General features: G+C 36.8%; 1 protein-coding gene across 2 annotated transcripts; it reads left to right on the top strand.

The window, feature by feature from the left end:
* Positions 1–400: 400 nt before the first annotated feature.
* Positions 401–13,898, top strand: gfral (GDNF family receptor alpha like). Of its 2 annotated transcripts, none has more exons than XM_088351666.1 (7): positions 401–502; positions 2,726–2,772; positions 8,917–9,226; positions 9,660–9,916; positions 9,985–10,047; positions 12,340–12,418; positions 13,753–13,898. In XM_088351666.1, exons 1-7 carry the CDS (start codon positions 483–485, stop codon positions 13,775–13,777), a joined length of 801 nt encoding a protein of 266 aa, XP_088207792.1. In that variant the 5' UTR covers positions 401–482; the 3' UTR covers positions 13,778–13,898. The 2 variants fall into 2 exon arrangements, with proteins under 2 accessions (XP_088207792.1, XP_088207791.1); XM_088351665.1 differs by having other exon boundaries at positions 2,726–2,776.
* The last annotated feature ends 1,511 nt before the right edge of the window (positions 13,899–15,409 follow it).

The raw sequence follows: 15,409 nt of genomic DNA, 5'->3' as shown, positions 1-15,409 counted from the left end.
TTTATCGGTTCCGAAAAAAACAGTCATAAATCGGATTGGACATAAGTAAAGACCCATCACAATGGCGGGATCTGCTACTGAGACGGTTTATAGTTACTGAGTGTTGTGATAGATTGCTGTGCCGGATTTCTGCCATTATTGTCATATGTGTTGCCAGGCTGCCACGCTCTGCTGTGCTGTACATTGAACTAAAAAGAAATAAGCCTCTGCTAGCTGTGGATATAAGTTGAGAATGTCGTGAATCAGATGTTACTTTATTTAAATTAAATTGATGTTAAAAAACATGTTTTGACAATCTTAACAGAACAATGGATTAGGAATCCTGCATCTCAGTTTAGAGGGGGAGGGATTCTGTTTGGATTCAATTGTGCAAGGTGCAGCCTTTGTGTCAACACTTTTAGACTTAGAGCCGTCGCACATCGCAGCCTTTAGCATCCAGGCAAATTTGTCCTCAGGATGGCCGTCATGCAGAAAAAGAACGCATGGGTGGCTTTTTTTCTTGGTGAGTGGAACGTCTTTCATGTATTGATTCTGGCTATCCAGTAATGTGGAGTTATTGAAGGATGTGATGGTTATTATGATTGCATTTATACGGTGCAGTTGCTTCAAATGATTTATGAGTTCAGAAAATATATGTTTTTTTTCTTCCTCCGGGAATGACAAAAGATAGTAAGATGTGATGGGATACTTTTTTTTAAAATTACTAAATCCATCAAACAAAAGAAACATACAAAAGCTAGTTTATCATGACCCATAACAATTTCATTGAATATAGAGAAATAAATGATATGAGTGTTATTTATTATAAGAAATGAAATGTCGTATTTTGGTAAAAAAAAGTATCATGATTATCTTTTTTAATCATCCCACTGACAGCTCAAGTTGGTACCGATGGCGATACAAAATATTAAATATCAGGAGTACATAAAATTGCCCCCTCCTCCATGATAACTTGTGTTTTCCATAAAAGACACAGACATCCCAATATAGCGTAAAAAATATAATATTATTCTTATTTCTTGTAAAAACTAGTATTATAAAGGGCACTATTATTAGTTACCGTAATCTGTCAAATAATATTATTGATTTCACGACCGGTACTAGTGATGTCCGATACAACTTTTGCCAGACTTAACATTGCAGGTACGAATAGCACTACTACAGATAATTCCTTTTCTGCCCCGAAAAAAAGTATAATTGTAAATGTTAGCATCGAAACATAATACTTCCCCTAAATTACATACTGTATATAATATTCCTGTAATTTCTATCGGCAGCCCAAATGGTTGAAAGCGCAACACCAGACAAAAAAAAAATACATGGGATTCATACATAAAGGTCACTTAATAATACTGCAAATACTAATTTGGTAAAATTTTTACAGTATTGGTTAAACATATTTTGTGTCATATTTGTCCTCCTACGGAAAAAATATATCAAAAAAGATGTACTTTCTCACCTTATGTTTTCCCATTTCCAATCATTTTTGACCAAACTCCGGCGAACCATTTGGGCAGCGCTGAAGAGCCGCATTCAGCTCTAGAGCTGCTGGTTGCGGAACCCTATTCTAGGTGCTAAAATCGCCATTAAAAGGCAGCTGATATTGTTATTGCATTGACTCCGATACCTGGTATCAATAGATACTGGTCACCTATCCCTAACCCAGTGCTCACTAACCTTTTTGTAGCTAAGAGTTACTTTTTTGCTATTGATTAGCGCAAAGGGCTACCGGCGCATTTCTGAAATAACCTTTTTACATGTTATTACTATGTTATTATGTTATTACCATGCTGTAATTGTTAGAAGTAGGGTTAAGATAGACTCAGTTTAGCTGCAACTAACAATTATTACAATAATAAATGAGAGTTACTTTTTTGCTATTGATTAGCGCAAAGGGCTACCGGTTTAAAATGCAATTCTGAAATAACCTTTTTACATGTTATTACTATGTTATTATGTTATTACCATGCTGTAATTGTTAGAAGTAGGGTTAAAATAGACTCAGTTTAGCTGCAACTAACAATTATTACAATAATAAATGACTCAGTTGATTTTTGATTTTTTTTTTCTGATTGGTAATCAAAAATTGTTATTAATTGTTATTAAAAAAACAAATTTTTAATTTCCTCTTATTTATTAAATATTAAAGTTTTGGAGGGATGGAAAACTAATGCACAAAATAACATAATATTCTATGATATAAAAGAATAAAAAACAAGTGTTTGTCAGATAGCTTAACAATAACAAAAATACATACAAATGTATGCTTTACACCTGCATATATACAATACATTTTTTATAAAACCGGTCTTGTGGTGCCCTCTGTTGGACCTAAGTGCTTCTACAAGCAGGTCCCCTCAACGTTACAACGAAATTCAATGCACGCTTATTTGCGTTGAATTAACGTGCTGAGTGGTATATAATTTGCACGACACAACAAATGGATGACAAACTACGTCACCAACGCTTTTGATATTCGATTTGAATCGATTTGAACATTAATTATGCATTTAAAGACACAGAACAGCAATTTTCCACTGTAGGTGCTAATAAGATCTCCTAGAAAATCCCCAAAACCCACCACTAGTAAAGTATTTTCAGAACCAGTCAGCAGGGTACTCAGTTGTTGGTGATCGCCACTTGCCTATCCCTTTGAATATAATCTCCAATATCACTTCATCTTTTCCTTTGATTATGGTTATAACTTTGCTTTCCTCCACTTCAGCATTTCTAATCCAGCATCTTTGCCGACCTGTCTGCAACACTTCACACGTAGGTAAATCTACTTTTATAATGATTCAGATCCCATTTTTCGATGTTTCGTTATTGTATTATCGAATAAATAATGATGTGCTCTCAGCCGACGCTGCGCCTGGGGCTTGTTTCATCGAACTGTTGTTTTCGTTTGAATCGTTTGGTCTATAGCCCGGAGCAACGGCGGTATAACTCAATTACTACACTATCCGCCAGGGGTAGGGAACCTATGGCTTGTAAGCCTTATACGGCTCTTTTCATGAGTACATTTGGCTTGGAGATTAAATTCAACTATTGCACGTTTCTCAGTGGCGTCCCAAAGTCAAGAGACTTCGTTCCAATTTAGGTACATGCCGAAGCAGCACTAACTCGATTATGGTTCAGTGCGGTATATATAGGGCATTCATTTTTCGGACTAGGTGTCAACATATCCCTTTTTGGCAGTAGGTTGCCAAAAAAAACCTTTAAATGGAAGCTCGTTAAACCAGGGTTCGGGAACCTTTTTGACACAACATATATTTCTAGACAAAATTCAACAAAACTGCTAAACTTGCTCTCTAGAAAAAAAGCTGTCAAGGTTAAAACTTGAGATTGTATTAGGATAAAGAAAAGAACACACTCTGAGTCGGAAATTAGGTTTTTAATAGGCCTTCCATCAGAGGCGCGAGATCCTCTTCCACGATCGGCAGGGTTGGGTAGGGTTACTTTAACTGGATTACTTTCAATAACTTTTGGATTACTCCAATACCAAATATGCTAATAAAAGACAAAGAAACTAAATATGAATAAAATTATGACTCACAACACGTGGTAAGCTTTCTCTAATGGCTTTGATCTCTTTGATCTCCGGCAAAACTAACATAAAATGCGACAGAAGCAAAATTAAAATAAATCCAAACAGCTTGCCAACATCATTTTTGCCATTCAATGTATTCCGTTACTCCCCAAACCTGCACAACATTTTGTAATTTTATTCATATTTAGTTTATTTTGTCTTTTATCAGCATATTTGGTATTGGAGTAATCCAAAAGTCATTGAAAGTAATCCAGTTAACGTAACCCTACCCAACCCTGACGATCTGACGATCGGCTCAGGAAGACACCACCCTCCCCCAATGACGAGAGACTTATTCATTTGGGAAGCAGAGGCACAGAACAACACATCTGATTGGCCTAAGCGAGATCACATGAATACAAGAAAATAATCCAACTGAAATCACACGTTAAAATGAAGTGAATAATGCTGGTCGCTAGATGGTGTGTTAGCATAATAAAGAAGCAGTAAGGAAAGTAAAACTTTGTAACACAAAAGGTACAATGCATCCCTGTGAAAGGAATTGAATGTGGAAAGGGAGGCAAACTCTTGAGCAGGCCTCCAGGCACTAAAGTGAAGGCCTTCTTGATTGATATTTAACGGGCCCCAAGAGGACACATCTGTTCAAAGAATACGACCAGCACCTGAATATAATCTTTGGCCTTACGGTACTTCTGAGCAATGTTCCCTCTAAGCTGCGTGTGTGCGCAATTGCACACTACCCAGAGCTTTTCCGCGAACAAGAAAATCTAGCCAGCTAACAAAAATCAGGGCTCGAAAATTAATTAAGAAGCGAATTAAGTCAAAGTTACAGCGCATGAAGGTTAAAATACAACGGTTCCCCTGACGTTGTGTTCTAAATGCGGTATTTTTAAGTCAAGGTCAAAGTAGAACGAAGTTGAGTAAAGTCAGTAGAGTTTTTCGAGAACCGGCTTCTTTGGCTCGGCTCACTAAAAGGAACCGGCTCTTTCGGGTCCTAAACAGCTCTTCAGGTTGTTTTTGCTTCTTTCATCCCTATATGACCAAATATTACGTAAAATTATGCATAAAATGACTTAAAGGAAGGGGGAATAGAACAAAAAAGAAAAATAAATAAATAAATACACCACTTAAAATGTGTCTCCCCCCTGTAGTTACTTAAGAGTGTCAAGCCTCATAGACCGTCATTTTTGTCATGAGTAATGGTTTAACGGTGCGAGCGAAGTTCTTTTGTAAAAATGTCACAAAATTTTGGAAACGAGGATCCCAACGTGTTTACCCTCTGTGCAGACGGTGCAGGACGAGAGTCAGGAGGGAGTGCTTGTGCTAATTGCATAACTCCATCCACCCCTACCGCTCACCCAATAAAATTGGTCTAGGTCTTGGCTGGAGCTTTTGTGTATTTAAAAATAGTGAGGTGGTTTTTCACCGTAACGTGTCTAAATAATGAACATATGTTGTTATAAAGGATTCCTTATCGATGTACAGACAAAACAGGGTTTTTTCGTGTGACACCTTGACATTCAAACTGTAGATAAAATGTGCACTTTTAACAGGGTTGGGTAGGGTTACTTTAACTGGATTACTTTCAATTACTTTTGGATTACTCCCATACCAAATATGCTAATAAAAGACCAAAGAAACTAAATATGAATAAAATGACTAAATTTTGTGCAGGCTTGGGGAGTAACGGAATACATGGAACGGCAAAAATGATGTTGGCAAGCTGTTTGGATTTATTTTCATTTTAAGTCTGTCGCATTTTATGTTAGTTTTGCCGGAGATCAAAGAGATCAAAGCCAGGAGAGAAAGCTTACCACGTGTGGTGAGTCATAATTTTATTCACATATATATATATATATATATATATATTTACTGGACAGTACTGTTACCAATCTCAGCATTGGTTCGGCTTCACCGGCACTTCACCGGCACTTCATAGAGCTCGCCCACGCATATTTTGAACTCGAAGGAGAAAATCTGCAAGGAATTAATGATGTATCCGAGCTATACGTACTCATGAAAAGAGCCATATACTGTATGCCTCGCGAGCGATAGGTTCCTGACCCCGAGGTTAGACTATCTATCTTCACTGTTGAGATACTTTATGATGAAAAGCCATTGATCACACTGTAAATACATAAAAACGCCAGCAATCACCTCAGAGCAATATGATTGGGTGAGCTGTAGAGGTGGGCGGATCTCTGCACACAAGCGCAAAGCACTAGCTTGTCTCTCTCACTGAGTGCAGTCTACGCCGAAGGTAAATACGAAGATATCCTGATCCATGGGCGTAACCAGTGTGTTTTTTGGGGTCCCCCCTATTTCAACACAAGCACCCCCAAAAATGATAGCATTTTTAAAACTCTCTTTTTCTTAATAAAGGACAGGATCTCCTAAAATATGATGAAAAAACCCTGGATAAAAAAAAGTATAACAAAACAAAAATTTGCACATTGCAGTCTCGAAAATACTCCACTGCCTTGATATAGTTCAGTTCATTTGAGTTCTAGCACTGCATCGTAGTATTTCTGTCGTATTTTTGTCGTGATTTCTATAGTTGAATTTTTGTTGTTTACTTGTTGTATTACTGTAGTTGGTTTTGTAGTATTTTGGTAGTATTTCTGTTGTCATAATGTTGTAGTATTGCTGCAGTAGTGCTGTATTTGTATTTGTTTAGTATTTTTGTAGTATTTTTGCAGATACATTGTTGTAGTATTTCCATACTAGAATCTTTGTAGTATATTTACAGTATTTTGGTAGTATTACTTGAGTTTTATTTATGTAGTAGTTTTGCAGTCAGATTTTGTAGTATTTCTCTAGTATTTCTTTATCGTATTACCATACTTTTATTTGGTAGTCTTATGTAGTATTTTTACACTAGTATTTTTGTCATATTTGCATAGTATAATTTTTGTAGTATATCTGTTGTTTTTTTGTAGTAATGGTATAGATTTGGTAAAAAAAAAAGTAATTTGAAGTAATTCCACACAAGTAAATTTGTAGAATTTATAACTAGTTTTAATATTTGTGTAGCAGTATTTTTGTAACATAGCATTACCGGAGTAGTGTTTAGTCATATTTCTGTTGTATTTTTTTTTACTAATAAGAATTAAGACAAATAATATGTTAGACCCTGTTTTCAGCACTAAATTGGACATTTAGTTTTGTGGTATTTCTGTCGTAATATTTTTGTTGCAGACACACAAAGGGACAATGAGGAAAAAATTGGCACCAAAATAAATGTTATTTTATTATTAGTACTATATTTACTATCATATACAATTATTACTATTATTTACTACTACATCTTCATTATATTTTGACCATTTTTGTTTGGGGGGGTTAGGGTTCCCACCCTGAATCGCCCCTATCCTTCTTGTTTGCAGTATTTTGTGACATTTTTTAACAACAACCTTTCTTGCACCTTGTTTTCAAACATTATTTGGGACAAATATGATGGTCAAAATGAACCTCAACACTTAAGTACCTGAGGAAGGGAGACAAATTTGAAGTGGTTTATCCATCTTGAAATGGAACACAGGCTCGGGCGTTGTTATTATTTAATAGATTTGATCAAATCATCGAATGACGCACAGTGAAATAAAATGTGCCGAAAGAATTAGCTTTTGTCTGGAGAGTGGGGTATGGCGTCAGTGATGAATTTTGTCTTGAAATATATTTTGTGGCCTCAATTTTTTTTCAATAGTTTTGCTTTTATGGTGGCTCTTTGGGTCAAAAAGGTTCCCGACCCCTATTATACATCATGATTTCACCCTTGCTCCTTTGTTGATTCAACAATACATGAGAACAACCTGTTGCACATGAAATAATTGGCTCAGACATGAATACATATTCGGGGGGGGGGGGGGGGGGGGGGAAACCCAACGATTTTTTTTGTCTTGAGCGAGTGAAAGGCAGGTGCAATCTTCTCTGCATATGCTTCTGATGTTTGCTAAAGGCATGTACGTATTTTGTGAGACAAATGAGCTTCTGGAAGAACCGGCTTTTTGAGAAGAGGACGGGATTAATCAGTCTCAATTGTGTTGTGTAGTTGGCACACACAACAGAAAAGAGAAGACATAACAGAAGCATCGCATTTCGTCATTGGAAAAATTATACCTAAATAATTCGTAAATCCATTTTGGCTTCTTCATGATCCAAATCGTCCCTCAACGGTTTCTTACATTTTTTGAAACGTACTGTTATCCCTTGCTAGCTTGTGTTTTTCTACTTCAGTGCTTCACAGGTCGAAAAAATATTCCGTAATCTATTCTCCCTGATTGTATATTGCTGCGATTCTGGGTGGCAGAGCTTGTTTTTGCCAGATCTGCCGTCTGTTTTTCACCGTTATGTCCCAAAGAAAAAGGAAATTACACTCATCCAATCACCATCCATTATCCCCGATCATATATCGCTGCTAGCGGGGACAAGCACAGTGCACCATTGTCATGCTTGGCGCCTTTTCTTTTCTTTTACTGCTACTTTTTTTTTTACATCTAAAATGAATTGAACTCATGTGGCCGCAATCCATTATCCTCAATCGCATATTGCTGCAAGTAGGGACCAACATGAGACACTTTGGTTTGGAAAGTGTGCAGTTGTAGTCCACCTCCAATGAAAAATGTGCGGTTGTGGCCATAATCAACTACCCCTGGTCGACAATTGCTGTGAACAGGGGGCAGTAGACCTGCTCATTCAGACAGCGTTTAATGGCTGAATTTGGACCATATCAGACGACTTTTTGAATTTTGGACGAAATCCAGTCAACATACGAGGGGATAAACACAACCCAAGAAACACTTTTTTTGTTTTGTCCTTAGACTACTGGCAGTTCTCTTATACCTAGCCACTCCTTTGCTGTTCTCCTCTGCAGTACCGTACTCCATTGTTATTGTTATTGTATAGCGACTTGTTTTACCTGACTGCCCATTTTGCACATCTGTTTAGCTGCTCCTCTTGCACTCTTGCACTACTGTATAATACTCATAGCTATATTATGTAGTATATTGTTAGTATTTCAATACTCAATACAACATTTTATTTATATCTGTACATTCAAGGAAACCGTGCGGGTCAGATGTATCGACATTTCGTTCTGTATACATGAGTACAAGAATGACAATAAAGTACCAGTATATCTCAATCTGAATCTGAATCTGAACAATAGATATCTCTTTTTTTTACTAAATTGCATCAATGACAGACCGATATAGATATTTCTAGATAAGCTTGTCTCACATGAAATCAACGACTCTTCTAATTATTTTCATCAAGAAATTACCAATAATCGTTCCTCGGATAAACCTCATAGGCTAGGATAAATATGTTTTTATTCACATAATTGATGCACCTGTCACTCTTCACAGGACACAGCGTCGGTTTCTGCACCCAAGAAATGAAAGTTTGCATTAGCGATTCCACGTGCAACCGACTTTTGGCGCCTGTCGTTCAGACTTGCGTGACAGAAGGTTGCGACCGCGACGGCTGCGACCGGGCGATGCGAATTTTCTACGACGGGGTTCAGGAAAATTTGGCCGAGAGGTTGGCAATGTGCGAATGCGATCCGTCGGATGCTGACTGCAGGCTATTCGAAGAGACTGTACACGGCGGATCTTGTGGGGAACATCGAATCTGTCAGGAAGTTGTGAGAGACTGTTTAAGGGAGCAGCAATGCAGGTAAGCGCTGTATGTCGGGCAGTTATAGATAGCATCTGACTCAGTTACGTTTGGTGGAGAGGATTTTAAGAGCTGAGTTGACAGCTTAATTGGGGGTAAAGGGGATTAACAAAAAGCACACTGCATCGGAAAGAAGGGAGAAAAGGGGACACACAAACACTGTCCAAAACTCAAAGCTGGAAGAACATAAAAAAACAGAGTTAGGATACACCCACAGGCAGATGGGAATGGCATGGAGTGCAATGGTCTGACAGAGAATGTGTCAGCACAGTAATTTTATGTAAGTTAACGAGCGTCAGATGACATGAATGAAATAATTCCTATATCTGTTGCAAGATTAAAAACAAAAAGAAAATTCATTTAACCTCTGAAATGTGTTTTAGCAGTTACAAATTCCAATTACGAGATTGTGCTGGTACATCTTGTACTATAGAGAATCGCTGACAACTTTTCAAGCCAAATGCTGGATCTCTGAGACCTCGCCCTGCAGCGAAGAGGCTCTTCACAGTGAATGTCTTCGTTTGATGAATCCGGCTCTCATCCTCGGAGAAGAGTTTGATTGCCGAAAAGCATTTGTGGCAACCCTGAGCACTGCGCTTCACCATCCGTGCACGTGCCAACGAGTACACGGCACCGATCTCCACACTTGCGGCATGATTCATGACGTGCTTCATAACAGATCACACTTTCGTGAGTAAGACCACAGTGATTCGAAGCCCATGGACAATATTCCACTTCTTTCTCATTTCTATTTTGAGGGAGCCTACGGTTGAAGGATAATGGCCCTTCCGGACCTCCTCCACTCAGTGAATCAGAAGAAGGTCAGAGCACCACTTTCGGTAAATGTCTGAATAAACATTCTAAACAAAGTGGAAAATACTCTAGATTGGGGCTGTGACAACGACTCGATAAAATCGATTAAAATTGATTATCAAAAGTGTTGGCAACTCATTTGTGTCGCGCGTTCATTCAATGCAAATAAAAATGCATTTTTACAGTTGCTTTGAGAGGATAGGCTTTTAAGAACACTTACGTCCAGCAGAGGGCAACTCAATACAGTGGAACCTCGGTTTTCGAACGCCTCTCAGCTCGAACAAATCGGAGTCCAACCAAAAATTTCGAGAAATTCTTGCTTTGCTGTTCAGTCAAAAAATCGGAGTTCAAACGCCGGTAATGCGTGAGTGCGAACGCTAGGGTGCGATGCTGAGCGGCGTACGGGTGTTTTAGCCCCTTATTGTGCCTCCGAAGAAAGTCAGTGCAAGCAGCAAAGTTGCTACAGGTGAGAAAAGAAAAGTAGTGCGTACAACTATTGCATTTAGGAAAGAAATAATAGCCAAATATGAAGGAGGTGTGCAAGCGCCTTCTGCTGACCACCACAAAGGTAAGAAATCCTATTCATAAGATTACGATAACGCGAACACACGATTAGCCTGGGTTAGCTTTAAGTTTACGTTAAACATTCAGGGTGTTGGAACGGAGCCCCCTTTCCAATGAACCGCTCACCACTTGTTGTGGAGACCCGGGTGCTAAATGACTTGTAGACGACCTGATTTTTTTACTTTTACACGTTCATGTTAGCGTAATATTTCGTACGGAAGATTACGATAACGCGAACGTACGATTAGCCTGGGTTAGCTTTATGTTTATGTTAAACATTCATGGTAAACATTCAGGGTGTTGGAAAGGATTAAAACGATTTACATTATTTTTAATCGGAAAAATGATTTCCTTGATCGAACAAATCGGTTTTCAAACAGGGCTCTGGAACGGATTATGGTCGAGAACCGAGGTTCCACTGTATTGTATTTTGATGCATAAATGAATAATTTGCTTTCATTGTCATTATACAAGTACAGATACCCCTTTCTACATCGCGCTTCAGTTATTTCTGGTTTATTCCTTCTTAATTTAAACTTTATAGCCTGGTGTATCCCCTCAGTCAAAAAGCAGACGGGCACTGCCTCCATAAACAAACTAAGAAGCATAACAACTGTGTGCTTTTAGCGGCTTGTCACATTGAAAATTAAAATCATCAACTCAATCGGACTCAGAGGACAGTCAGAAGTGCGCTAAGAAATTGTGATCACCACACCACCATCGGGTTCTCCTTGGATCATTATCGGGTTCCAGAAGCAACTTGGGTGGCAGTGAAAAGGCAAGGGCGATGCTGCTGGGCCGGTCTATTGCTAACGGCTATGCTAACAGCTCTCCAAAGCCACCGCCTCGACGCTGTATTGGCACGGCCAGCTCTATTAGCCATGAAATGTATGACCTGGAGCCACAACTCATTGGAAACCGTATGTTTGGGAATGTTCTTATTTTAATCATTGCGGAAATCTGTCACCCAATATGGACACCCAATGCTATCCCGCACCTAGCCGGACGCTCTTTAAATTGCTTATTCTGAAAGGACAAGCCCTCCAATTTAAAAAAAATGTATAATAAAAAACAATTCAATCACTGCTATTGTATCATTCTGTTTATTGTTAAGCTGTTTGACAAACGCTTGGATTTTTACTTAGTTTATATTATAGAATTAGCAGCATGGCGGCGCAGTGGTTAGCGCTTGTGCGGCACAGTTCATGTCATGGGAACCTGTCGTGGGTTCAAATCCAGCTCCAGACTTTCTGTGCGGAGTTTGTATGTTCTCCCCGTGCTTGCGTGGGTTTCCTCCGGGCACTCCGGTTTCCTCCCACATTCCAAAAAACATGCATTTCAGGTGAATTGGCCTGTCCAAATTGTCCTTAGGTGTGAATGAGCGAATGAGTTGTCTGTCCCCGTGTGCCCTGCGACTGGCTGGCAACCAGTTCAGGGTGTTCCCTGCCCACTGCCCGAAGATGGCTGGGATGGGCTCCAGCCCCCCCGCGACCCTACTGAGGATAAGCGGTACGGCTAATGAGATGAGATATTATAGAATTTTTACTTGTTTATTATAATATTTGATCAAAAAGGAGGAGATCAATAATGTGTTTTTAAAAAAAATATGATTCATCGATTATTCAAAGAAGAAAAAATCTGATTCATGGATTATTAAAATAATCGTTAGTTGCAGCCCTACTCTAGATTATTTTTTTCCCTGAATCTGATTCCTTCGCATTTATTTGTCTTACCAGGTTATTTGTTCTACATTTGCATGGCGATTCTGCTGGCGGGGATTGTGTTAATAATTGTAGCTGTTTTTTGTAAAAAACGGTGAGTTTTTCCTATCATAACGAGCTGAATTATGCATAAAATGGGACCTTAAAGGCAAATATAATCAACTGGCTGACCTTAAAGAAGCATGTACTACAACATTATTAGAATTCGATGAGTTTGGCCTTCGTTCAAACAGTGGCAATTATAAAACATTTATAAATGCATTAATTATATTTGACTTTCTTAAAGAACGTGAATCTTAAGTACCAGTACCGGGTACCTGGTTGATATTCCGATCAAATTAAATTTAAGTTTTAGAGAGTCAGTTTGGTAGTAGGTAGGATAATGCAAATGTGATTTATAGTACCGGTAGTGTATCTCAACTCCCCTGTAAGATCATCCACACAGCACTAATATTTTATGACTAATAAAGAAGATAAATTGAGTTAAATCCATTGATTTTAGAGTAAAACTGCCACGAGATGGATGCTAACAAGGATTAGCATCAAGCCAGTGATATATTTTTTAAAAATTGCTGCTTAAATATAATCTGTAATAAGAGTGTTTTGACAAACTCAGAGGATAATCCAAATACACCTGAGTAATTTATATTATTTTGTGTTTAATGTTCGTTATTTTGTGTTTCATCCATTTTAGGGTAAAAGTACCACAGGGGGGATAGTAATCAGCATTAGTGTTAAGCTAGTGATGTTTTCATTATGATTTGCTGCTTAAATTCACTATAACCACATCTTTACAAATATTTGTCAACCAGTACACTGGATAATGCATATATGACTGATATCTTTTGGGTTATTTTGCGTTAAATCCATTGATTGTAGACCAAAACTGCAAAAAAAAAATTCTAATCAGCATTAGCATCAAGCTAATGAGGTCTGTATTTAATTTATTGTTTTAAATACATTCTGAGCACATCTCTACTCATTTTTGCCAACCAATACAGAGGATAATGTGCATACGACTGAGCAGTTTTAAATTATTTTCAACCCATTGATTTAGGATTAAACCTAGCACGGAATAGATACTTTTATCCTTACCATTTTGTTTATTTTAGTTTAAGTCTCGTAAGGAATTTACTGCTTTAAATATACTCCAAGCACATCAATAATAATATTAGTTGACTAATTATGTATAAATGAATGAGTATGTTTTTTGATATTTTGTTTTCAATCCATTGATTTTAGAATAAAACTGCCACACAGCAGATGCTAATCACCATTAGCATTAAGCAAGAGGACTATTTCTTTTAATTTACATTAGTATTCTGATTACAAAAATAATTTTTTTTTTGTTGTTGTCCAATTTCAAGCAGATAAAAATGATCATTTAAAATATATATTTGTAATTTACCTTACATTTTCTTTTTGCAGGGTTGGCAGAAGACACAAGATATGAGAAAAAACAAGATATGATCGTATTGTCACTACACTTGATTTTGCCTTTATACTATTTCTACTTATTTATATTTAAGGTTTTGTTGTTTATGTTATTTACCTTTGAGTTCATCTAGCTGTCCAAAAAATGTACACTCGAATGAAAAATAATATGTTTAATGCATGGTTGTATAAATAAACATGTTTTGCAAGATGAGTTCAAGGTTTCCATTACATCAATAAGACGTGTTCTGTCAACGGCCTTATTCAAACAACTGTGAATTACGAGGGACGCAAGTGAGGCGAAACAGACCTTCTGATTAGACTGAATATTTCTCCCCAATGCCGTGACTACATGATGGGATGCAGCTGCCGTGCCGCAGACCTCCGATCATCCATTTATTTTGTATTTTCTTTTGCAACTTATTCTTTTTAACAAGGGGGCTAAATACGGCCCTAAGGTCACATGCGTCAGGCTTTTTCATCCGGCCCACCAAACATAAGTGATGGAAATATAATGACAATACATATAAAAATGAATAAGGTAAAAAAAAACTTTGCCCCTAATGTCCCTTTGTGTGTTTCCAACTAAAATACTACTATAGAAGTACTACAAAAATTCTACAAAATCAAATCAATTTAGTCCTTGAAAACGGGGATCTAATATACTATTTTGCTTTTATTCTTTAGAGAAAAAATAACATAGGAATAACAGAAAAATGCTAGTAGTACTATAATACACAAATACTACTATATAACAACAAAAATGCTACAATAATACAACTACAGTAATACTACAAAAATACTAAATAAATACAACAAAACACTAGGATGGATATACCACAAAAGTACTACAGATAAACTACATAAGTAGTACAAGAATACTACTAAGAAAATACTTGAAAAATAATTCTACTGAAATACAACAAAAATACCACTAGAGTCATACTATAATACAAAAATACTACAACATAAATAAAACAAAATACCACTAGAGAAACAATATGACAGAAATACTAAAAACATACAACTACAGCAATACTCAAAAATGTTACAGATATACCGCAAAATCTACTATGGAAATTATATAAAAATACTACATAAATACAACTACTGTAATAATACAAAAATACTACAGAAATACGACAAGAATACTACTATAAAACTATTTAAAAAATACAGGAATACTACAAACATACTACTACGGTAATACGACAATACAAAAATACTACTATAGATATTTTACGAAAGAAATACAACAAAAATACTACTACAAAAATATTTTGACAGAAATACCACAGAAATACAAATACAATAATACCACAACAGCTATAGTAGGAAAACAATCTGACACAGAAATACTACCAAAATACTACATAAATATTACAAAATACTACAATAAAACTACTGCAGTAATCAGTAAACTTCAAAAATACTCTAAAACAAAAACAACAGTAAGACTACAAAAATACTAACAAAATAATAAAAAGGTTCAAGTGCTGAAATACAAAAAAATACACACAAAAAATGAACTACAGTAATACTACAAAAGTATATATCAAATAAAGTGCTTAAAATAGGGACCTAATATAGTATTTTGCTTTAATTGAGAGCATTTCAAAACCAATCTAATGACATTATTCTAATTAAAATT

This window comes from Urocampus carinirostris, chromosome 13 (assembly GCF_059441175.1).
Source record: "Urocampus carinirostris isolate Australia breed hairy pipefish chromosome 13, RoL_Ucar_1.0, whole genome shotgun sequence".
Lineage (NCBI taxonomy): Eukaryota > Metazoa > Chordata > Actinopteri > Syngnathiformes > Syngnathidae > Urocampus > Urocampus carinirostris.
The sequence above is the reverse complement of the archived record's forward strand: the minus strand, read 5'-3'. Positions and strand labels throughout refer to the sequence as shown.